This window comes from Liolophura sinensis, chromosome 8 (genome assembly GCF_032854445.1).
Source record: "Liolophura sinensis isolate JHLJ2023 chromosome 8, CUHK_Ljap_v2, whole genome shotgun sequence".
Lineage (NCBI taxonomy): Eukaryota > Metazoa > Mollusca > Polyplacophora > Chitonida > Chitonidae > Liolophura > Liolophura sinensis.
This window is the reverse complement of record NC_088302.1, coordinates 56057751-56083585: the sequence shown is the minus strand read 5'-3', so window position 1 is coordinate 56083585 and position 25835 is coordinate 56057751. Positions and strand designations below refer to the sequence as shown.

General features: G+C 41.4%; 1 protein-coding gene across 1 annotated transcript; it reads right to left on the bottom strand.

Moving 5' to 3' along the window:
- Nucleotides 1-345: 345 nt before the first annotated feature.
- Nucleotides 346-24715, bottom strand: LOC135473699 (cholecystokinin receptor type A-like). Its single transcript, XM_064753564.1, has 4 exons — nt 24307-24715; nt 1827-2204; nt 725-1129; nt 346-449 (listed from the first exon to the last, which is right to left on the bottom strand). The coding sequence occupies exons 1-4, from the start codon at nt 24713-24715 to the stop codon at nt 346-348; spliced, it is 1296 nt and encodes a 431-aa protein (XP_064609634.1).
- Between the last annotated feature and the right edge of the window lie 1120 nt (nt 24716-25835).

The following is a 25835-nucleotide window of genomic DNA, read 5'->3' as shown; positions in this document are numbered from 1 at the left end:
CTGCATTATGACACAGGGACAACCAGTCCATCTTCTGCAGTATGACACCGGGTCAACCTGTCCATCTTCTGCATTATGACACTGGGACAACCTGTTCATCCTCTGCATTATGACACAGGGACAACCTGTCCATCTTCTGCATTTTGACACTGGGACAACCTGTCCATCCTCTGCATTATGACACAGGGACAACCTGTCCATCTTCTGCATTATGACACTGGGACAACCTGTCCATCTTCTGCAGTATGCCACAGAGACAACCAGTACATCTTCTGCATTATGACACTGGGACAACCTGTCCATCTTCTGCATTATGACACCGGATCAACCTGTCCATCTTCTGCATTATGACACAGGGACAACCTGTCCATCCTCTGCAGTATGCCACAGAGATAACCAGTACATCTTCTGCAGTATGCCACAGGAACAACCAGTCCAGCGTCCCTTTTCTGAGAGCCCAGGTAAAAATGTCTCATACTCTATGGTACTGAGTCTTTCTTTTGAATCAGTCCGGATAAAACTCGGGTTGTCATTAAGTTCAGTATACCACCGTCTTAATAGCCTTCCGCTGTTTGGTGTATTAGTCAGTGATTAAAAAACAGATTTTACAATTAACCTCGATCACTTCGTATGGTAAAGCGCCGAAACTGACCTGTTCTGGTTGACGTCGCTGTATAGCTGGAATACGATGCCCGGTGGAGTTGTCTGCCTTTTTTCGGCTTACCCCAACAGCGCATACGCCGGAATACGGTAATGAACCCCTGACGAAACTTCCGGTTCATGAAGCAATACGTGATTGGATTACAGCAAGAGGAAATGTAAGACAAGAGGTGTATGAGAGACATTGTCATCGGGGTTATCGTCTGTAATAGGCTCATCAGATGGAAGGTCTTCCAAGTGGTCAGTACATACAATGGCGTCCAGCACACAAAGAACTCCAGTATAACAGCGAATAGCATTTTGATCACTCTTTTCTTGGCGATTTTGGTTCTGTCGAAGTTACTTTGTCTCATTATCCTACTGTAACGATTTCTAAAGGACCGCGGAGAGGACTGTCTTGACAAAGGTGCACTGCCGCTTTCCGTTTCCATGGATATAGGAAACATGTTAGTTTCCACCTGTTCTTCGTCTGTTATTTTGTATTTCATGTAACTTCCCTCTGCTAGAAATTTAACAGACAAATAAAATAAATAAATAAAAACAAAAATCAAAATTTACGACAAATTGGTTTTGTTGTTATTGTTTTTCTGTTTTTCTTTTTTTTTAGAATGTTGTGGGAGCAGCCATTGTGTGAGTGGGTTATAACTGGGTAAATCAACTGGGAAAGGCCCACGAAATGAGAATAGGTAACAGTCAGCCCAACATTAAAATTTTGTATTATATTATTGGCCAATTAGAACTAATTAATTGAGACATAACTTTTTAGGCAGGGCCGTGGAATAGTTCATTGTTTCCATGGTATTGTTTATTAAATATGATTAAACAACACAATTTTGAGTAATTCTAGACCAGTGTCTTCTTATAACGTGTAATTAACATCTCTGTATTTCTGCAATGTGCAGGCATACGGTGAACTAGCGGTAAAGCAACTGGTATTTATTGTGGTTTGAAAGCCAGTCAAACTGAGCCAAACATGAACAACGATGTCAGCGAGCCCATTCGTATCTGTTTACACGTAGCCCAATAAGTACTACATCGAATCGCCCATAGCAACAGATGATGTTAATGTGAAGATTTGCTGGCAATAGGTGTGAAAATGACCATAGTAGTTCCAAAGCTTCTAATTTGAAGTCTCAAGAACGCCTCTCGTGTGATGAGCTAGGCACCTAAATTACCTTTTTCTGTTTTCGATTCCATTTTCATTCCCATCCACAATGTGTTCATGATGCTGCCATAGCACACAGACATGATCAGAAGCGGTAAAACAAGCAAGAATATGTCAAGAAGGACTGTGTAGACTTTTTCCCAGACATGGTCCTTCCACACTTCTTTGCACGCAAATCGTCCGTTAGTGAGAGCATGTAGGCGGGTGTAAAGGGCAATGGGTGACATGATGGCAATGCCCAGCCCCCAACACACCCCTATAGCCTTGTAGGAATGGGAGAGGGTCTGCCAACTTCGTGACGTGAGAGGCTGGCAGATGGCGTAGTACCGCTCGAGTGAGAGAGCAACCAGGGTAAAGCAGCTGACGGCCACAGATACACCTGAAACATAGCAACAGAACATTCGTGAACAGACATCGATTTACAGATATCGGGGGATTAATTATAACCAATCACTAGATGACCACAAGTAATGCAAAACCTGAGTCTAGACACTAAAATACTAAGCTCCTTTCTCGATCTGCTTGCCTAAGTTGATTTTAAATCCTTAGAATTGATCTTGCGTGATATCAATTTTAAACGCTGGATCGATGTTGATTCTAGTAATTACAGAGACCATCAGAGATTTAGTTTTTGAAATTCTTCCGCCAACCTTTTCCTCCCTCTTATATTGGCGGCCTAGATTATGACCTTGACGCCTTCTCTTTAGTTTACTCCCAGCCCACTAATCGGAAAGACAACAATCCCTTGTAGTTATCGTATTGGAGCATACATTGAATAGCTCTTTATTGGTGCGCAGAAAATAAAAATAAGAAGCACTGTTTCCAATTCTGCGAATGTAACAGAAACATATGTAAACTTCAAACAACAAATCCGATAGAAGCATGCCTTCTCTTCTATCTGTGACGAAAAGACGCAGCTGTAAATAATATAAAATGGAATTCACTAGCAGAGCCGCCTTGGAGACACGGGACACCGACCCTTTTATAACTTCCCCTCATTTCAACGGGCTAATCAGTAGAGGAAAATCCAGGATGTATGAGTGACGAGAAAACTAGGAGATGATTATAGTGCGATAGTGTCTAAACCATCCCTGCTTTCCAGTGAAAGCTGAAGTAGTAGGTGTCATTTGGCCTGAATAGCGTTTGGGAGAAAAACGTTTTTTTTTTAAGTTATTATGTGTGACGTTGTTGGTAATGATCAGAAAGGAGGTTAGCTTGCCACATAAGCAGCTAATCATGTCTGTATAGTCCTACTAAGATGTTATGTGGTGTGCATTGATGGATGAAGGCATCAAACAACAAGTTATTAGCTTTAATACATCTGAACACCTTGATTTTTTGAGAAAGTCTGAAGAAATCATTGACACATATTTTTAGTCGTGTGTCCTGTGAGATATTTAGGCATGTTTGTCTTGAATATCTTTATGAAGGTCCTGGTTTTAAAACTTCTGCCAATATTACTTCTCTCTTATCTCTCCTTGCTGTACTAGTACCATCGATTGTCTGAAATGGTCTCTTGCATTTGTGAAAATGTGTCATTTCATGTCAAACATCGACATAAGGGAATAGTAGGCCTAATGGTCCGCTCTATATTATTACACTGTGACTGGGTGAGGTTTAAAGTGCCTGGTGTCTCGATGAGATCTATTGTGTCTGGTGTCTGGATGAGGTTTAAAGTATCTGGTGTCTTTACAATACACTCCACTTAGGCAGCGACACATATCCCTCAGTACTAGGATCAGCTAACAAACAGTGACACATATCCATCAGTACCAGGGCCAGCTAACAAACAGTGACACATATCCATCAGTACTAGGATCAGCTAACAAACAGTGACACATATCCATCAGTACTAGGACCAGCTAACAAACAGTGACACATATCCATCAGTACCAGGGCCAGGTAACAAACAGTGACACATATCCATCAGTACCAGGACCAGCTAACAAACAACGACTCATGAACAACTCTTCGTGCCATTCGGTAATAGAGCACTCGTGTGGATGATGATGAAATATTACGAGCTGGTATCATTAGGTGATAACATGTGACTCTTTTGAGAAATATATAACTGAAATATTGACTGATGCAATAAGTGTGACATTAACTACATTGAAAGTTTGGAACCTAATGTCACCACTTCAGAACTCCAAAACTCTAGTAATCTTTTAACAGCTATATAATTTTAAAAAAGAAAACATATGAATATTAAGTGGAAACATTTTATTAATCTTGAAGTCCCGTGGTGCCATAGCCGATATAGCTTAGCGTCCTACCATACTTGATACAGTCATTTAAGGAGGATCCAGCTGGTTTATTGTGACAATAGCGCGTATACAAGATGTGTGCATGCCTGGAGGCTTTAAGAGTGACAGGTGAGTTAGAATCAGGCCAGCCAAAACGCGGATATATCTCGGTGTTATCCTTAAGCCTTTCCCGTACAGGTTAAGCTGACTGTCAATCGCTGACCGGAGAAAGCTGTTTTTTTTTTTTTCAACAACGTTATCCGATTTAAGGTGCTCTGTATTGAGTATTGTTGGAACAACCACCGGTGCCAGCAATCATGAATTACCGCATTTAGATACAATGTATCTCAACCAGACAAAATAAGAAAATACATTTTATAGTGATAAGAGATAATTCTACGCTGATCCGGACCAGTATTTCTAAAAGCGGACTTTGTCTCATCACCGGCAAGTCGGCAGATGATTACGCTACAGTTTCCAACATAAACAAACCCACTCACTTACACGTCGCCCATTCTGTCTGCTTTGTTTAAGCTTAAAATCTGTATCCATACTTGTGTACAACAAGGTTGTACAAGACAGGAAGTCCACTGCTACAGGTGGGCTGAGTTAAAGTGTTTAGGTCCTCTGTGGACTGAGGCGTCATGTCTGGGGGGTATGTTATGGTTCCTTAGCGAGGCGCTATATGTGTCATCATCGTTATTACCAAGAAGCATCTTCGGTTTCAGGTGTTTTTATTTTTATTGATCCTATGATGCATCAAATTTTTTTCTTTCCGATCAAAAACGGACTAAATCATGTAGTGTTGGCTGTTTTTTGTAGTAAAAACAGTTCGCTGGGTGCCGATTTTATCATCCGCCTTTTAAGTGCCAAACTCTTCTCCGGTCAAGTCAGGTATTTTGCAGAACCATTTTTGCAAGCTCAATAATTTTAAATCCTTTCCTTCCCAAACCTATGAAGGCAGCACAACACCACTTTCAGTATTACTTCTTTCTACCATCACTGCCCCGCGGGCCACAAAGCTTTTAGTTGTTTTTCTAAATTGCTTCTGGAAACATTTTATTTTTGCAGAAGGTTAGCAAAGCTTAATATTATAGATTTCTGTTCATCAGTTTTGATGAGGTTAAAAGCCCCAACATTAATAATTTTTGGCGTTACTTAAATACGAGTTATTATAGCTTTATCCTGACTGGCCCGTGAAGCTGTGTGCCACACGGTTTAGTCATTTAGGAAATAACGTCTACAGGTTAAGATCGATAAATAGTTTATGTTTTCTGGGGGTTTTTTTGCGATAAGCTGTCATCGGCCATCTAGGCCTGGCTGAGTTGGTTGATGAGAGTCTGCCCAGTCCTGGTAACGATGAAATGAGGCCGCACGATCAGGTCGTTCAGGTCGTTAACCGACGCTAGATTATATCCCGTTTAACGAGAGATTCATCTAGCCCATCTCTACACCCCCAGAAGCTCTACTTACAGACAGGTTATAACAAACTTGGAGATTTTTATCCTACGCGCAATAATCAATCAAGTAATTGTGAGCTTCCATCGGGTCGGGAGTCAAACATTGGCAAGAAGATAACAGGGTACACGAGTATGATCAGCTACCACGCCAGGAAACTTGATCAACCAACTCGTCACCGAGCGAGAGAGCTATGGTCATCCTTCGTGCGAACGTATGCGAAATAAGCCATGTTTGTACAAGTTCATTAGGCTCTGAATTGGTAAGAGGAGATGTGGCATGGTCGCGAAAATCGTCGAGAAGACAAGCAGTATATGGGGTCGGCTCAAGTATGTGTCCGACCAACAGTTTTTAACTTCTAGGCAGTCAGGTATGGTATGGTGATGTGGGGAATAATCATGCAAGGACTACATGAAAGGTTTTCAAGTGGTAAGGGGAATGCTACTTGTAGTCACAGTTGTACATTCCGCTGATGCTATTAAAGAGCTGTTTGGCGTACACGTCATGAAATGGTAGATGGACAGTCAGGGACAGTGAACTAAACAGCAGTTTGGCGTACACGTCATGCAACTGTAGATGGACAGTCAGGGACAATGAACTAAACAGCAGTTTGGCATACAGGTCGTGCAACGGTAGATGTACAGTCAGGGAAAATGAACTAAACAGCAGTTTGGCATACAAGTCATGAAATGGTAGATGGACAGTCAGGGACAGTGAACTAAACAGCAGTTTGGCGTACACGTCATGAAATAGTAGATGGACAGTCAGGGACAGTGAACTAAACAGCAGTTTGGCGTACACGTCATGCAACTGTAGATGGACAGTCAGGGACAGTGAACTACACAGCAGTCTGGCGTACACGTCATGAAATGGTAGATGGACAGTCAGGGACAATGAACTAAACAGCAGTTTGGCATACAGGTCATGCAACGGTAGATGTACAGTCAGGGCCGGTGAACTAAACAGCAGTTTGGCGTACAGGTCATGCAACTGTAGATGGACAGTCAGGGACAGTGAACTAAACAGCAGTTTGGTAGACAGACAGACGAACACACAAAATACAATAGCAGATCCTGAGTTAAACAGCAGTTTCCCTAAGAGGCCGCGCCATGGTATTGAGTAGTTATAGACCCAGAATTCAACAGCAGTTTGACTAAGAGGCCATGAATGGTAATGAGCAATCAGAGACAATGAATTAAACAGCACTTTGACTAAGAGGTCATGGAATGGCAATGAGCAGTCAGAAACCCAAAATGAAACAGCAGTTTGACTAAGAGGTCATGGAATGGCAATAAACAGTCAGAGACCCTGAATTAAACAGCACTTTGACTAAGAGGTCATGGAATGGTAATGAGCAATCAGAGACCCTGAATTAAACAGCAGTTTGACTAAGAGGCCATGGAATGGTAATGAGCAATCAGAGACCCTGAATTAACAGCAGTTTGACTAAGCGGCCATGGAATGGCAATGAGGAATCAGAAATCCTGAATTAAACAGCAGTTTGATATGGTGTGGATGAGGTGATAAATATGCATAAAGAAACTCTGGAATCCTATGGGTTCGGTCGTACGATCCATGCAATGTGTTTACTGTTTTTACGTTTTTAAGTGCAGACTGTTTTTACGTTTTTAAGTGTAGACTGAGCGTGCATAACTTACATTAGACAACTAATGAAATTTCCTCACGGCCGCGGGATTAATTTGGTAACCTGCGAGACACAGTGTCCATTGGTCTAGTCATTATTCTTGTCGTGAACCATACATACATGTTACGATACATGCGACAGTTGCGTGCCCTTGTTGTTTACGGATTCCATCATGTCGAAACAGTCTACAATGTCTTGTGTCAGTTACGTTTTTCATTTCCGTTCCAATAAGAAACCCGCCACAGCGTTTCCTCTACCCTGATCGATACACACGCGAACTTCAAGCCCTTCTGGACAATATTTCAGCCGAATCACCCACTAACTAAGAATACAGGATATAGACAAATTATACACCACCTGCTAAGGTAAAGGTAAGAACAAAGTAAGTTTCATGTCAGCCTGAAGATTTTATGTGCATTTCCTAACGTTTCATTCCCACGTTGGGCAAGCTTGATCTTTGAGCATGACATAATGTAATTCATAAGCATTACACAATTGTTCCAAATTGCAACAGATTCCATAGCCTGAAAGTGAATTTATCACGCTGCAAAGTAATGCGGTTTAAATAACTCTTCTTCATCAGTTACAAGTGGTAACAGATGTAGGCTTCTGAGATGACACCCTCTGAATCATTACATTATACTCAAACTGACACGAACCATCCACATGTATAATCCGCATGGTATTTCACTATCAGCAATTTGTACCGGAGGTTAATATCTTTCTGCTCGTGATAACCTGCGTCACAACCTATAGCTTTGTTACATCACGACAATCTTCTTGATTCTTGAGACTAACCAGTCTGTCATCTTTCCTGTGAGGAAAACCGCCATTACCACATCGATGAATGTTATTCATGCTTGGGTCGTTATGGTGGCTGTGTTATTGTGATTTCCCAGACAAATCAAGTCGTCTATTTTGAATTTTGTTAGTTTATAACGTATCGCAGTTTTCTCTGTCTTAGGTAACGACATGTACACAGTTATCTCCATGACATCACAACTTTAATGCCGACTGACTCAGATTCTTCAATGCGGCGTTAACCCATAAGCATTCATTCAACTGGATTCTTATCCCGCTGAACTGTGGTGGAACCTCACTGGAACTGGAGTGGCGGAGACATTGCTCAGATTACAAAGCTTTTGTCCTGTTTTATACTGGAACTGCGTGGCGGAGACATTGCTCAGATTATAAAGCTTTTGTCCTGTTTTATACTGGAACTGCATGGCGTAGACACTGCTTAGATTATAAAGCTTTTGCCCTGTTTTATACTGGAACTGCATGGCGGAGACACTGCTTAGATTACAAAGCTTTTGTCCTCTTTCATACTGGAACTGCGTGGTGGAGACATTGCTCAGATTATAAAGCTTTTGTCCTCTTTCATACTGGAACTGCATGGCGGAGACACTTCTCAGATTATAAAGCTTTTGTCCTCTTTCATACTGGAACTGCTTGGCGGAGACACTGCTTAGATTACAAAGCTTTTGTCCTCTTTCATACTGGAACTTCGTGGCGGAGACATTGCTCAGATTATAAAGCTTTTGTCCTCTTTCATACTGGAACTGCTTGGCGGAGACACTTCTCAGATTATAAAGCTTTTGCCCTGTTTTATACTGGAACTGCATGGCGGAGACACTTCTCAGATTATAAAGCTTTTGTCCTCTTTCATACTGGAACTGCGTGGCGGAGACACTTCTCAGATTATAAAGCTTTTGTCCTCTTTCATACTGGAACTGCGTGGCGGGGACACTGCTCAGATTGTAAAGCTTTTACCCTGTTTTATACTGGAACTTCGTGGCGGGGACACTTCTCAGATTATAAAGCTTTTGTCCTCTTTCATACTGGAACTGCGTGGCGGAGACACTGCTCAGATTATAAAGCTTTTGTCCTCTATCATACTGGAACTGCGTGGCGGAGACACTGCTCAGATTATAAAGCCTTTGTCTTCTGACATACTGGAACTGCGTGGTGGAGACACTGCTCAGATTATAAAGCTTTTTCCTGTTTCATACTGGAACTGCATGGCGGAGACATTGCTCAGATTATAAAGCTTTTGTCCTGTTTTATACTGGAACTGCATGGCGGAGACACTGCTCAGATTATAAAGCTTTTGTCCTCTTTCATACTGGAACTGTGTGGTGGAGACACTGCTCAGATTATAAAGCTTTTGTCCTCTATCATACTGTAACTGCGTGGTGGAGACACTGCTCAGATTATAACGCCTTTGTCTTCTGACATACTGGAACTGCGTGGTGGGGACACTTCTCAGATTATAAAGCTTTTTCCTGTTTCATACTGGAACTGCATGGCGGAGACATTGCTCAGATTATAAAGTTTTTTTCCTGTTTTATACTGGAACTACGTGGCGGAGACACTGCTCAGATTATAAAGCTTTTGTCCTCTTTCATACTGGAACTGCTTGGTGGAGACACTTCTCAGATTATAAAGCTTTTGTCCTCTATCATACTGGAACTGCATGGCGGAGACACTGCTCAGATTATAAAGCTTTTGTCCTGTTTTATACTGGAACTGCGTGGTGGAGACACTGCTCAGATTATAAAGCTTTTGTCCTCTTTCATACTGGAACTGCGTGGCGGAGACACTTCTCAGATTATAAAGCTTTTGTCCTCTTTCATACTGGAACTGCTTGGCGGAGACACTGCTCAGATTACAAAGCTTTTGTCCTGTTTTATACTGGAACTGCTTGGCGGAGACACTGCTCAGATTATAAAGCTTTTGTCATCTTTCATACTGGAACTGCGTGGTGGAGACACTGCTCAGATTATAAAGCTTTTGTCCTGTTTTATACTGGAACTGCATGGCGGAGACACTTCTTAGATTATAAAGCTTTTGTCCTCTTTCATACTGGAACTGCGTGGCGGAGCCACTTCTCAGATTGTAAAGCTTTTGTCCTCTTTCATACTGGAACTGCGTGGTGGAGACACTTCTCAGATTATAAAGCTTTTGTCCTCTTTCATACTGGAACTGCGTGGTGGAGACACTTCTCAGATTATAAAGCTTTTGTGCTCTTTCATACTGGAACTGCGTGGCGGAGACACTTCTCAGATTACAAAGCTTTTGTCCTTTTTCATACTGGAACTGCATGGTGGAGACACTGATTATAAAGCTTTTGTCCTCTTTCATACTGGAACTGTGTGGTGGAGACACTGCTCAGATTATAAAGCTTTTGTCCTCTTTCATACTGGAACTGCGTGGTGGAGACACTGCTCAGATTATAAAGCTTTTGTCCTCTTTCATACTGGAACTGCTTGGTGGAGACACTTCTCAGATTATAAAGCTTTTGTCCTCTTTCATACTGGAACTGCATGGCGGAGACATTGCTCAGATTATAAAGCTTTTGTCCTCTTTCATACTGAAACTGCGTGGTGGAGACACTGCTCAGATTATAAAGCTTTTGTCCTCTTTCATACTGGAACTGCGTGGTGGAGACACTGCTCAGATTATAAAGCTTTTGTCCTCTTTCATACTGGAACTGCTTGGTGGAGACACTTCTCAGATTATAAAGCTTTTGTCCTCTTTCATACTGGAACTGCATGGCGGAGACATTGCTCAGATTATAAAGCTTTTGTCCTCTTTCATACTGGAACTGCGTGGTGGAGACACTGCTCAGATTATAAAGCTTTTGTCCTCTTTCATACTGGAACTGCGTGGTGGAGACATTGCTCAGATTATAAAGCTTTTGTGCTCTTTCATACTGGAACTGCGTGGTGGAGACATTGCTCAGATTATAAAGCTTTTGTGCTCTTTCATACTGGAACTGCATGGCGGAGACACTGCTCAGATTATAAAGCTTTTGTGCTCTTTCATACTGGAACTGCATGGCGGAGACATTGCTCAGATTATAAAGCTTTTGTCCTCTTTCATACTGGAACTGCGTGGCGGGGACACTGCTCAGATTATAAAGCTTTTGTCCTCTTTCATACTGGAACTGCGTGGTGGAGACACTGCTCAGATTATAAAGCTTTTGTTTTCTTTCATACTGGAACTGCGTGGTGGAGACACTGCTCAGATTATAAAGCTTTTGTCCTCTTTCATACTGGAACTGCATGGTGGAGACACTGCTCAGATTATCCTCTATCATACTGGAACTGCGTGGCGGAGACACTGCTCAGATTATAATTACAACAATTTTTTTAATTTTAGACGGTGAGTTTTCTCCGTGTTTGATGTAATGGATGAGGTTTTTGTCTGTGGGTGGTTTGTCCATGAGCATTAAATTGACATTTAGCTTCGGTCAGAGTACATCCCTACGTCAACGGACAACGATCCAGTGTGGCCACGAAATAACGACCTGAAATATGGATTTAATAGCGTGTCTTACTGATCGTATTTTCCAAGTAAACACTCGTTGTTGTATTAGCGGCAGTGTGTCAGGCTTATAAACAGGCTGGAGTTTCTATGGTGCTTATTTGTGTACTTAGCAAAATAGTATTATTGACTTAGCAGTTTTGGTAAATGTCGAGCGTTTTATTTGAGTGACAGATCTTGTCATTGACTGTTTTCAGACCACAGGGATGCTCTTCAGGTTGAGAGGCGGGTACGAGCTGCCTTTTAATCAAATCTATCCCAAATTGAATATATACCGAATCGTCACATTAAACACATATCACAGTGCTCGTAGGATAACCTATAAAAGGCGGGGGCTCTGGAAACCAGTAGATCATGCTTTGTTACAGATATGTCTTGTTTTGTTGCCCTGTGTTTGTCTCGCCAGGCTTTGATTCTCTCCTCAGCCTTGAGCAAAAATATACACATCTACTTTTATCGCATCTAGAGACTATATATTACAGTCTATTTATTGGTCAAATGGCTAATGAGTTGATGGAAGGATCTGAGGCAACAACCAGTGTTGCACTAATCTTGTATTTACCAGAGAAACCATAAAAGCTCTACAGAATATTCCTTCAAACGCCTTCATTTTAAGTTTCTTCAATTTTACAATGAGCACTGTTCTCCTGTAAGTAAATATCAACGGAATGTCCAGAATCTCACGCACTCTGCTTTATTAGTTGTGTTTAATTTCTCTGAAGCCGGTCGTGTATTCATCGTGTATTCATCGTGTTGAATTCTACCGCCGCCTTGGATATATGAACATTTGCAATCAAAGAGTAACTGAGCTTCATATAAATTATAAACTAGCATGGTGCACGATCTCGATTCTGTTTTAATCCAATCGTTAAGAATATCTTTTGCGTCCAAATCCTTTAGTTTATATGCTTTCTTAGTTCTTTGGTGGTTTGAGGATTGAGTTGACGGGTGGTACATACATACGAATGCGTGTTTGCACTCATGGATCCATAACCTGTTACGCCTGGATACTGTTGGTGGTTTGAGGATTGAGCTGACGGGTGGTACATACATACGAATGCATGTTTGGACTCATAGATCCATAACCTGTTACGCCTGGACACTGTTGGTGGTTTGAGGATTGAGTTGACGGGTGGTACATACATACGAATGTGTGTTTGGTCTCATAGATCCATAACCTGTTATGCCTGGATACTGTTGGTGGTTTGTGACCCCGAGAATAGGCCTCTGTTCAAATGGCACAAAGTAATATTAAAGCTAACTAGTGAATTGTGCTGATTCATAGGGCGAGTCACTAAAAGGTTCCATACAACTAAGACCAAGTTCCATTCAAGTACTAGATTTATGTCATGCGTCAGCACAAGGGATTAAAACTTAAACCCTTTGAAGCAATATCCAATTAAACGGCTGGTTAATGCATACTTCCCGTTTTAAGTGTGGACATAAGAAATGTCTGTCATATCCTCTCTTTAACATCTGTAATAACGTCAATTCATCTGTGGCTGGTAAAACATACATATTAGGTTAATTTTACTTGTACATCGTCACATTGTATTCATTTGGTTTCATGCAAACTTCGTTCCACAGTATGTCGGAACAGATGTGGAAACCACGATGTTTTTATGTAAACAAAGGAACAGTGAAATCGCTTGAGTTGTACACAACAGTGTTTAAACGCACAAAAAGGCGACAGGTGTCACATACATATACCTGTCCAGCCAAATTTGTGCTACGGGGGCCTTACGCTAGCGCAGTGTAATGATCCAGGAGCCTTTCACCAATGCGGTCGCTGTGAATTCAAGTCCAGCTCATGCTGGCTTCCTCTCCGGCCGTTATTGGCAAGGTCTGCCAGCAACCTGCGGATGGTTGTGGGTTTCCCGTGGGCTGTGCCCGGTTTCCTCCCATCATAATGTTGGCCGCAATCGTATAAGTGAAATATTCTTGAATACGGCGTAAAACACCAATCAGATAAATAAATATATAAAATTTGTGCTACGTCAGAAGGTTTGTAACAATCACATGCATATAGCTACCAAGCCAGAGCTTGTCCTACGCCAGAACGTTTATAATCATCACATACATATACCTGCCCAACCAGAACTTGTGCTACGTCAGAACGTTTGCAACCATCACATACATATACCTGTCAAGCCAGAACTTGTGCTACGTCAGAAGGCTTGTAATTATCACATACATATACCTGCCAAGCCAGAACTTGTGCTACGTCAGAAGGCTTGTAATTATCACATACATATACCTGCCAAGCCAGAACTTGTGCTACGTCAGAACGTTTATAATCATCACATACATATACCTGCAAAGCCAGGACTTGTGCTACGTCAGAAGGCTTATATTTATCACATACATATACCTGCCAAGCCAGGACTTGTGCTACGTCAGAAGGCTTATAATTATCACATCACATCACACCTGCCGGGGCCTCCGTGGCTCAGTAGGTTAGCGTGCTAGCGCAGCGTAATGACCCAGGAGCCTCTCACCAATGTGGCCGCTGTGACTTCAAGTCCAGCTCATGCTGGCTTCCTCTCCGGCCGTAAGTGGGAAGGTCTTGCAGCAACCTGCGGATGGTCGTGGGTTTCCCCGGGCTGTGCCCGGTTTCCACCCATCATAATGCTGGCCGCCGTCGCATAAGTGAAATATTCTTGAGTACGGCGTAAAGCACCAATCAAATAAATAAATAAATCATATACCTGCCAAGCCAGGACTTGTACTACGTCAGAAGGCTTATAATTAGGAGATACATATACCTGCCAAGCCAGGACTTGTGCTACGTCAGAAGGCTTATATTTATCACATACATATACCTGCCAAGCCAGGACTTGTGCTACGTCAGAGCGTTTGTAATCATCACATAGATATACATGCCAAGCCAACCAATATTCAGGGATCTTCAGGGTATTTAATTAAACACACACACAAGCATTTGGATATATACGCCGACTACTGCTCATGCTTTAGCCCCGGGATCTGTCCGATTTCCTCCCACCATAACAGGCCTACTGGCCACCGTCGCATAAGTGAAACATTCTTGAGTACGGCGTAAAACACCGATCAAATAAATAAATAAATACTGCTCGTGTTATATTACGGTGGGGAGTCCGTGATCACACTGCGCAGTGTCCGTGCACGCGTTACACAATAGATGAGAGCAACGAGATGAACATGAATAACACAAGGTCCAAACCATCGCACTACAACCTACTGTACTGAGTCTAAGTACAAAGCAACGAAAATATAACAGGTTGTGTAAAGTGAATCGAATCATGTAACTCTTGTATGTTGCCACTTTATAATATCAAAGTTTGGTGAAGCCCGTCCGGTACAGACGAAGAGTTAAATCACATCAACACCGCCAGACACTTTTTCAACACAAAAAACCATCAAATCAACCATATGTGAGCTATACATCGTCTATGACAATTTTAACTCGGTTTACAAATTTCATCAAATTCAACGCCGGGGATCTTTTTTCTTGCTTTTCTCCGCGACACATCACCAAGTGTCCAAAAACAAGCTGTCTGGAAAAAACAAAACGCTAAGGTTTTATCGTGAGGAACCAGTGGATTCAATCAATCATGAAGATTATCCGTACTTCACCATTCCTCAGTGTAATCCCCGGTATACACGGCCATACAGTTCGGCCATGGAAATGTATTTTAACATGTAGACGATCTGATCTAATGTCGCGAGAACACAAACTACAGACAGCAAAGCTACGTGGAAATGTTTCGTTCTAACACAGACAATTCAGACAGCTGCCACTAACCTAATCTAGATACATTTGGAATGGATTGGGTTAAAACCTCTGCTGTTACAGTACTGATCTATCGAGCTGTAAATAGTGCGCGGGTTGAGAAAACAATTCGGTCTTTGGGATGCGAACCTCGCGGAAGTACACGCTTATACAAACAGAACCACTTACAGTGACAAGTTCTTAATTACCCTCAACCCAAATTTATCGTACTGAATTTCTGTAATATACCCTGCTTATATTCTTATCAGTAAGAAAAATTATTAAAAATCATATTACGATCTTTTATAACAGTTGTAATCAACATTTTTCTCAAATGAACATGAAGCCAGAGGAACATTCTTAACAGATGTCCGAATATTTTGTCCAAAATTGCTCGTTGCTGCAAAATACCGGTACTTAATTGAACGGTAATAATCATCTTTGCTTTGCATGCCGATTGTGTATTTAACTAAATTTGAGCCTTGGCTATCTTTTGTTCACATATGTAGAAAGACTGCCCGCTGCTCCGAAAGTTCAGGGGTGAATAAGATGTAGGAAGGAGTCACTATGTAACATGAGACTAAATCTTATCATACTGTCGAATCTAATATGATTTATCCCTTTTATTATGGTTTTCAACTTCCAAGATATCAAAGTTTCTTGAGCTGGTATAAGCCAGCAGGTCACACTAATGGAACGTGGATAGCTCATCATCATTCAAGCATTTACTTTTCGATTAACTTGTCATGCGCAAACCTTATAGACCTTGGTCTAAGCAGATATTAACACAGTTGTCACCAGCAGATCTGCTGTTTGCAAAGTATTGTCAACAACTCATCTCCGTGGAGTAAATCTCTTACATTTGGGATATTCAGATAAACCAGTGCCATAACTGCTCTGTATGTTGTTCTTACAGCGGAAATCACTGGATGTCAAAACACCTGACCCTCACAATACCTCACAGACCAGAACTGATCAGAACGGAAGTCGGTAGGAAAGCCGACTGATTTTACTTATAATACGTCAATATTTAGGAAGTCATCATCGACATCTGTTCGATGATATACCCCTGTATATGAATTTATATGAAGAATATTGCTCCAAATTTAGAGATATCCTTCACATTCTAATTTAAATATTCAGTTCAAAGGTATTCTCATAAAGTGAGATTTCCTGATGTGTAGAAGGTATACAGATAATGGCTGGATCCAACACATCCGATGTCCCACCACCCCTCCTCGTGACAACATTACTTTTCATTCCAGTCGCGGTGAAGCAACTTTGACGTCAAGACGTCACAGAAAAACTGAGTATTTGTAATCAGTGTGTAGGACATGCGGTTGACCGGATTTGCAACAATACTGCTTACGATTGGTCAGTTGCGTGTTCTTGATTGACAGTTGGGAAAGGTCTATTGTTCTTGTAGTTGTAGTTATAATAGTCACTTATAAACAACATCTTTTCAGTTCAAGACATGCAATGGCGCTGTGAAGGGCTTATAATGAATTCAAACTAAACAGGATAATAATATTAATCATTGGTACTGAACTAGAATAGAATGAAATATTAATACTCGTTGTTGTTGTTGTCATGTCTTAATAATCTCTGTATATATGTTTCGTATGGTGCACATCACATATATATAGTTATACAGACGGTATAACATTAACCATTCCTCCGAGGCCTGAATATGGTATATGGTTGAACGTGATTTGCTCGCGAAAATGCCAATGTGTGTCTTCACACCATTGTCGGGGTGGGTGAAGGTGGGGACAGGGGAAGGGAGAGGGGTGATCACATTAGTGAACAGTTATTAGAGCGGCGAGACGAGCAAGGTCGGCCCCACAAACACTGATGACCGGAGGAAGAAACTTACTTAACGACCAGAAACAGAACATGGGCTAATGGCAACTCCCGTGTGGTCCGTGGGATGACATTATCTGCTGATGGACGATACGGCTCTTGGGACAAGGCGACAAAACGGGCTGCGACGATTCCGATGAAATATACAACAGTCTGTATGTCAAAGTGTTACCAGAGCCAAAACTCCAAATCTGACAAAACTTCTCACTTCCGATCCAAGTCACATAATTAATTACTGCGATCAGTTAATTCACTGATTACTTCGAGGAGAAGGTCAAATTCAGCACTGTGTTGGTCACACCAAGGCGCTGTATAACGGTAACAAGGCAGTTCCAGTTTTGTTAGCTTGAATTTCTGTCTCACTAAAACTTAATGCTGAAGACACCAGGCACAATAAGACACAAGGCAAAATAAGACACCAGGCACAATAAGTCACCACACAATAAGACACCAGGCACAATAAGACATCAGGCACAATACGACACCCCGCCACAATGCGACGTCGGGCACAAGTAGACACCGGGCACTGTAAGACACCAAGCACAATAACACACCCCGTTACAATGAGACACCAGGCACAATAACACATCAGGCATGATAAGTCACCATGCACAATAAGACAATAGGCTCAATTTATTTATTTATTTCTTTGATTGGCGTTTTACGCTGCACTCAAGAATATTTCACTTATACGACGGCGGACAGTATTATGGTGGGAGAAAACCGGGCAGAGCTCGGGGGAAACCCACGACCATCCGCAGATTGTTGGCAGACATTCCCATGTACGGACAGACTCAGTAAGACACCAGGTACAAAATAAGTCGCCAGGCAGATAAGAGACTAGGCGCAGTAAGTCACCAGGCACAATACGACACTCCATCACAATACAACAAGCACAATACGACGCCAGGCACAATAAGACATCAGATCCAATAAGGCACCCAGCACAATAAGCCACCAGGTACAATAAGACTCTCTCTCACGATAAGACAACTCTCTGTCACAATAAGACACCGGCCCAATAAAACACCAGGAGCAAATACACTCTGTCACAATACGACACTCCGTCACAATTCGACACCAGGCACAATATGTCACCTGGCACAATACGACACCAGGCACAATAAGACATCAAGCACAATAAGACACCCGGCATAATAAGTCACCAGGTATAATAAGACACTCTGTCACGATAAGACAACCGGCACAATAAGACACCGGGCCCAATAAGACACCAGGCGCAAATACACTCCGTCACAATACGACACCCCGTCACAATACGACACCAGGCACAATAAATCACCAGGCACAATGCGACACCAGGCACAATAAGACACTATATACTGACATCGGGTTGACCAGACACAATGCGACACCCTGTAACAACACACAGATACCCGTTCACCAAACCGTGGCGTCTTATAAATTGCTGTTATCATCAATATGTCTTATTAGCTACATGTAGTGTCATACTACATGTTTTGTTTATATTATTTCCATGTTTTCCGCATATTGTTGTATAAGAAATATTTGTATACTTTCCATAAAAAATTATTATTTTAACGAAGAAATGATGTTTTTTATAAAATACACCCACTCTTTACACTCTACCATCCGTCTACACCCCATAATACGGGCACAATTTACACTCAGCCTCCTACACTCTAGCATACGCCTCTCTTTTTCCATCCAAGACTTCCATTTTAAGATTACGTACATTCCATGGTATCACCACATTACCTAGATTATAGGTTTAAATGAAGTTCTTATAATTAAAATCTCATATGAAATGGTAGGGGCGAACCTGCCGAGAGTGGAGCTACATGTAATTATTGTAAAGCAATGTAACCATGATAGCCCTTCAAATTCAGGATTGTTGTCTTATAATCACAAAAACCGGGCAAGAAACCTGTAAAGCATCGGTACGTGGGAATGTCAGCAACCTGGGGATGGTCGTGGGTTACCCCCGGGCTCTGCCCGGTTTCCTCCCTCCATAATGTTGGCCGCTGTCGTATGAATGAAATATTCTTGAGTACAGCGTAAAACACAATTCAAATAAATGAATAAATAAAGCATCGATATCGTAAATCAGTTAGTCTAGCAGTTAAACTGTCAGTCCATGTTCGTAATAACAACTTATCAGCTTCAAACACCTAATAATCTTTTTAAAAAATGTGTCAAGAGAAGAGAGTGACGAAATGGGAAAGAAGGCTAGCCTTTTATCTTTGTTCCAGGAAATGATCATGTCACAGCTACCGGACAGAAAATCAGATGAAAGAAATAAAAGGCTAATCAGTCTTTGCGAACACCTATAAATAAAACAACATAGTGCTTTAATCGTTGGAACCAATTAACTATGACCTTGGATCTGTTTTACGAAGTAGTCGCAAATTCCATGGCAACACATAGTGAAGAGATATGTCACCAAGGAAAATGCGTTTGGTGTATGGGCGCGACTGCGTCATAAAACAGGCCCTGGAGAGTGAGTATTCGTGTCATTCACGCGCCAGAACAAAACTATCCTGAGGTCTTCGATTAAGTGGATTCCTCTGACTGCCTCGATGGAAACAGCCTCCGAATAAAGCAGGTGTGGCGCGACTTTGTCGATTTCATTCAACACTGTCGATCAAGGGAGTTAGTACGGCACAGGTGATTGCAAGCAAAACAGGCATGCATGCACAAAACTGACCTGAGCCTTAACGATTTTACGCCTAAAATGTACGAATTAATTCAAATCTTTAGGGGACATCAGCATCATTTCAGCGATATGGTGGTAACATCAAATCTACCAAAGACGCTACACCATAGCAGCCGAATAACATGTAATGTTTACTCCTATGCCAACCTGTCATGAAATAAATCTCATCCTAGCCAAACACCAAGTAAATATGATAAGAAACTCCACTTTATTCTGAACCCATCCTGCGAACACCTGATCAAAGCAATGCTATAAGATATGAAGAGACAGATCTCAGTGGTGTGCTGTCGCAAAACACAAATAACTCATTCAGCATGTTCGGCGGAATATACCATTGATATCAAACACGAAAATATATCCCCAATGCTAACTGTACTTTATTATATTCACATGGCGATGCACCTTACGGCGGAATAAGGCACACGAAGCCAGCTTCTCCCCCCAGAAAGATAACTTGAAATTAATTACTTTTGGAAATTTGTGATGCTAATAACACTAATGGAAGTGGTCTTGACAAATTTGATATTTTACGTTATTTCTTATTGACATTGATGCCGACATTTCTTCTTTTTTTCCCCAATCACCAGCTATGTAGGAAAACTCGAAATAGAACATTTCCTTGAAGATTTTCATCCTTCAATTAAACTTACATCAGAGCTGAAGGCGCGACTCAACTGGACATGCACAGCTAACAACACAGGACTTATCACAGCTGAATAACAGCTTACCATTGTTTAATAGAACAGAGTTGTATCGGAGCAGTTTTCAGTTGTACAATGATAATGCGACCAAAACTAATGCCTTTATGCCTTATCTAACCACCTTAACTTTTCCGTGATAGTAGGTCGTGAAAGTACCCTAGTCGGTTACAAAAAGACGTACATATATGATAGCAGCTTTTCAGTATCTTGTACTATGAAAGTTTTCCACAACCAGGATACCCTAAACCCTGCTTAAGCAGATAGTCTGGTATACCTTTAATGGTGCGCTGTAGTGATGAAGAATGTACCTGTTATGGTTGCCAAGAGACACTCGATCCGCTATTCCATGTGTCACAAATTCCTGGTCTACAAGGACAGAGACAACACTTCTGTATTTCCCATATCAAGTATTCAGGACATTATCAAAGAAAAGGATCACCTGCGCTGGTGTTTCGGGATGATCCGATTCCTACCACGTATCTTCCTGATTTTGCTTTTTCTTCCAGCAAAGAATTCCGCTTACATCGTAACTCTTTGAGCGGATGAAGGTTCTTAAATTGCTGTCTGTAAGCGCAGTCTATATATGTTTGTCGTGATTAGGTCGTAAATTCCACAGCTTTATAGCCCCGTTAGGTTATTAGATGTCATTTCTCATCCAATTGCAATACGTTTAGGATGTAAACACGTCCTCCCGTTGAAGCTTTTCAGGATAGCACCCAGATGTAGATGACTTAGAACCATCAAGGTTCTCGGATTATCCTTCTTTGTTATCTATTTACACTCAGTTAATTTGTGCTCCTAATAAATATGCCATTGTTTGTGTATCATAGCAATCAAAACAAAACAAAAATAACGCATCCATTTTTACGCATGATATTATGGTATAAGCGTAAGTTAGTCTTAAATTTTATTCGAGTGCATAATTAAACGACCACCAAAGAAATTGGAAGTAATATTACCGGAATTTTTGCCTAATAAATTCAAATATTTCCATGGACAAGCCGTCAGATTTCGACATGCCTCAGCGCACACAATTAATTGAGCGACAGTCGATTTGCATGAATCAATCTCCTCCTTACCTTTTTATTGTAGCCTTGTTTAATTTCCGTGAAATCTCGTTCGTCTGTTATGTGGCCGATAAAACTTTGCGGATATCGAGAAAAGAGCTGCAAGCTCGTGTCACAAAAGTATTTAATGACTTGGAATAATTGCCTGCAGTTTTCATGTCCGGTCTTCTGCTTGCTTTTTGCAAAACTCAGACAGCCAGTGGAAGCCTCCACCCGGAAATGGGTATCGGGATTTTCCTATCTACGCCATGTCCCCTGAGACGGAGAGGCCATGCTCTGAGACTGCCTCTTCGGTGTCCCGGTAATTAGATCGACCTGCGCTAAGACTTTTGGAACGCCTGGAAAACACCTTGGGCTTTTCGTTGAGAAATTAGAATTGTCTAAATCTAGCCGTCATTTCTTTACATTCATAAAACACGCATCTAACGTAAACACAGATTTGGAGTTTTGCAGCCTAACGGACAATTCCAAAAAAAGCTAATTATGTTTTAAATATTTAAACGATGTTATTATGAAAGATACAAACTAAAGAGTCCGGCTGTACATGGAAAAGTCTGGAAAACCTGCGGATGGTTATGGGTTTGACCCCTAGCACCCCCCTCCCACCCCCTCCTGGTTCTGCTCGGTTTCCTCTCGACATAATGCTGGTCACCGTCTTGTAAATGAAATATTCTTGACTACGGCGTAAAACACTAATCAAATAAATAAACAAACAAACTAAGGAACAGACTGTGAGTGTTCGAGTTTCTAACAAAATAGTATTATGGCTCATGCTGCATTGATGTTTTTGCTATCTTGACTGGGATAGAAATGTGTATATAGTTATTAAGTTTAGGAATTACTTTGGTGCCATAAACAAATCATTGCGGGGCGATTCTTGCGCGACATGTTGCAAATAAATGGCTTTACAGTAAATTCTCACGAAATAGAGGGAAATTATAATTAGCGACCAATTTAGTGCTAAAAGGATAACAATGACCACTGGACGTGTCACGCTGCCCTATACTGTGACAAAAGCTCATCCGAAGGAAGTCTTATCTGGAGCAATTTGAAATAATCACCACATTAATATCTATTTGGAAGGATCTTCTAAATTACCAGCTTCAGTTAAAGAGCTATAGGCGATAGCGAAAAAAGTGGTTATTTGTTCAAAAGATTTCCTTCGCACAGATTATACCGAGCGCAGAGTTCAAATTGGCACTATAGGTGTTCCGTTTCTTGTAAAATATCTCATATATATAGACCGGTTGTTGACGTTGTGTTGATGCAAAATGCAATACATTACAAAACAAATTTTTCAGATATTTACCGGTCGCGTTTATCCATTACAATCTACTCAATCATTTAACTGATTAACGACACTCTGTCAGACACTGTAATCACTATACCGACGTGAACAGCAGTTAGGAGAAGCTCATCCGCTCATTGTGACACACATCCGAAAAAGAAAGTTTTAGCATAGAATGTTTGCAATACGCGGTAAATCTTATCAAGTTATGAATGTAGTAACACAAGTAAGAGCAACTCTGGGACTTATTTTCTTGCACAGGAACTTACTGTCGTTCATTTTCATTATTCAAATGAATAAACATGGACAAAATCATGAGCAGGTGTAGAAGTATAAAAATATACCTGCTTTTTTTCCAGCTATGATTTGAGCAAGCAATTTAAAAGATATTTAGTACAAAAGAATAGGTGAAGATGACAATCGTATTCATTATTATTAATGGTATTAATTTGTCCCAACTAACAAACAATAGAAACTCAGCAAATAAACAAAACGGCTCAAAAGCCAGTGCAAGCTTTGAAGTATTGACTTCTTCATCATGAAAACAATACAGTACGTGTTCCTCGTTGCCTGAATCGCTTCTGTATATAAAGTGTTGTTCTGTATATAGGCCTACAGTACATGTTCCTCGCTGAATCACCGTTGGATGTAAAGTGTCCTGTATACACAGACCATGGGCCGCGCTACCTGAATCGCCGTATATAAAGTGTTGTTCTGTACACACAGTACATGGACCCTCGCTACCTGAATCGCCACTGTATATAAAGTGTTCTGTATACACAGTACATGTTCCTCGCTACCTGAACCACCGCTGTATATAAAGTGTTCTGTACACACAGTACATGGACCCTCGCTACCTGAATCGCCACTGTATGTGTAGTGTCCTGTATACACAGTACATGGGCTCTCGCTACATGAATCGCCGATGTATATAAAGTGTTGTTCTGTATACACACTGCATGGGCCCTGGCTACCTGAATCGCCGTTGTATGTAAAGTAACCTGTATACACAGTACATGGGCTCTCGCTACATGAATCGCCGGTGTATATAAAATGTTGTTCTGTATACACAGTACAAGGGCCTTCGCTACCTGAATCGCCACAGTATAGAAAGTGTTGTTCTGTGTACACACTGCATGGGCTCTTGCTACCTGAATCGTAAAATGTCATGTATACAAAGTACATGGGCCGCGCTACATGCATCGCCGATTTAAAGTGTTCTGTATATATACTACATGGGCTCTCGCTACATGAAGATGCGCCTGTTATGTCAGGTTGTTTTCAGGTATTGCCAGTATACTCCGATTTCTTCAACCCATACATTCACAAGTATACCAATCAAATTTTTAAATAAAACAGAACAAGTATATTGCCTTCTAAACTAATTAAATAAGAGTAAGCTGCAAGCACAGTATTCTGAAGTAACGTAACTTACCTTGTAAGTATCGGATAAGAACGCACATAGTGGCGCCAAAGATAAAGTTCTTCAGCAAAACTGGTATGAGTGTGAAGGGCATGCAGAAGACGGCCAGAAGTAAGTCACTGACAGAAAGGTTCAGCAAGAACACGTTAGTCACAGTTCTCATCCGTTTGTTCTGTACCAGGGCCACGATAACCAAACTATTCCCCACCACGGCCAACAAAAATATGATTGTGTACAGGGGGATTCGAACCTCTCCACTGAGATCGCGAGGGATCCGGCGGAAGAAGTTTCCAGTGATGTTAAGGGGCAGCGAACAGTTTGATGAGAAAATGTCTTCGACTTTCGGAGGCCTTCCCAGGAAGACAGCATTGATGGGGCAATCATCATGGCAGCTTACAGGGAGTTCTGTAGTCGTGTCCATTTTAACCGTATTCCAGTCGGCTTGCCGACACAGATATGTCCCTCTGTTTACAGTGGTTAGATAGCCGATTCCATAGATCTGACGCTTCTGAAGACTTTAGGGTCACAGGTGGCTGCAGCTGTATAGTTAGCAACGGACTTAAAAATAAAAACCGGTACTTGTCATCGGTAAGAACCCGGATTGCGATTTCTCAACAATCAAGAAACTTTCCTCACACACGGTTTTTTTTTTCACGAGAGTAAGAAAGTTTATAAGATCATCGAACAGAAAATCCGGGGTGGGTAAGGGGTTCATTCAACAAAGTGTGGTATCTGGTATGAAGAACGTTCTCTGTTCAAGAATAGGACACCATCGGGTGGCCGCACCAGATAGCAATGCGCCAGCGTGCACATTGGAGATTTGCTCTCGTGATAAGCAGACTTAAGGAGGTAACGTTGGGAATGGTGCCTGGGCTCTTGGGCACGCCCTTCGCACAATGATGAGTTGATCCAAGCGACGCCTCCTACGTTCTCAACAGGTGCCCATTCAGTCAAGCTGCATACATGTACTTGTTCCTTGTCTTCTTCCCAACAGGATTTTATCGACCGTACGACAGTGCTAAGTTCATATAGCGACTAGACGAACACGTGCCTCGGCGCATCGATCTAACCAGAACTATTACAGTTATAAGTTCGCAGTGAAAGAAAGCACAAGTGTTAAACCGTATATGCCAGCGATGTGGAAGAAATAAAGAGGCAGAAGGCGACCTTTGATCTGAGAAGCGGGCAAAATTATACCTCTTTTCTAGGAAAAATCAATAGCCAAAGTATAGCACACAATTATTTGTATCTAGTATCCATTTATTGTATCGTAGTTATAAATCATAGAGATGTAAGCTGTAAAATTTCTCCGAGTATAAAGCTGACTCACTAACAAAGAGATAAAGTTATTGCTGATGAGATCTAACAAGTGGATCGCTCATTAATTCGCAAAACTTAGCAAAAAGGCCCTATTGCTTCATTAATACTTTTTTTCTTTTTCTTGTGATAATTTGATAAGATTTCATGTGATCTTTAGAAGATGATAATGGAGTTTTCGTAAAGTATTAACAGTTAATAGCGGAAAACGTTATCAGTTTTTG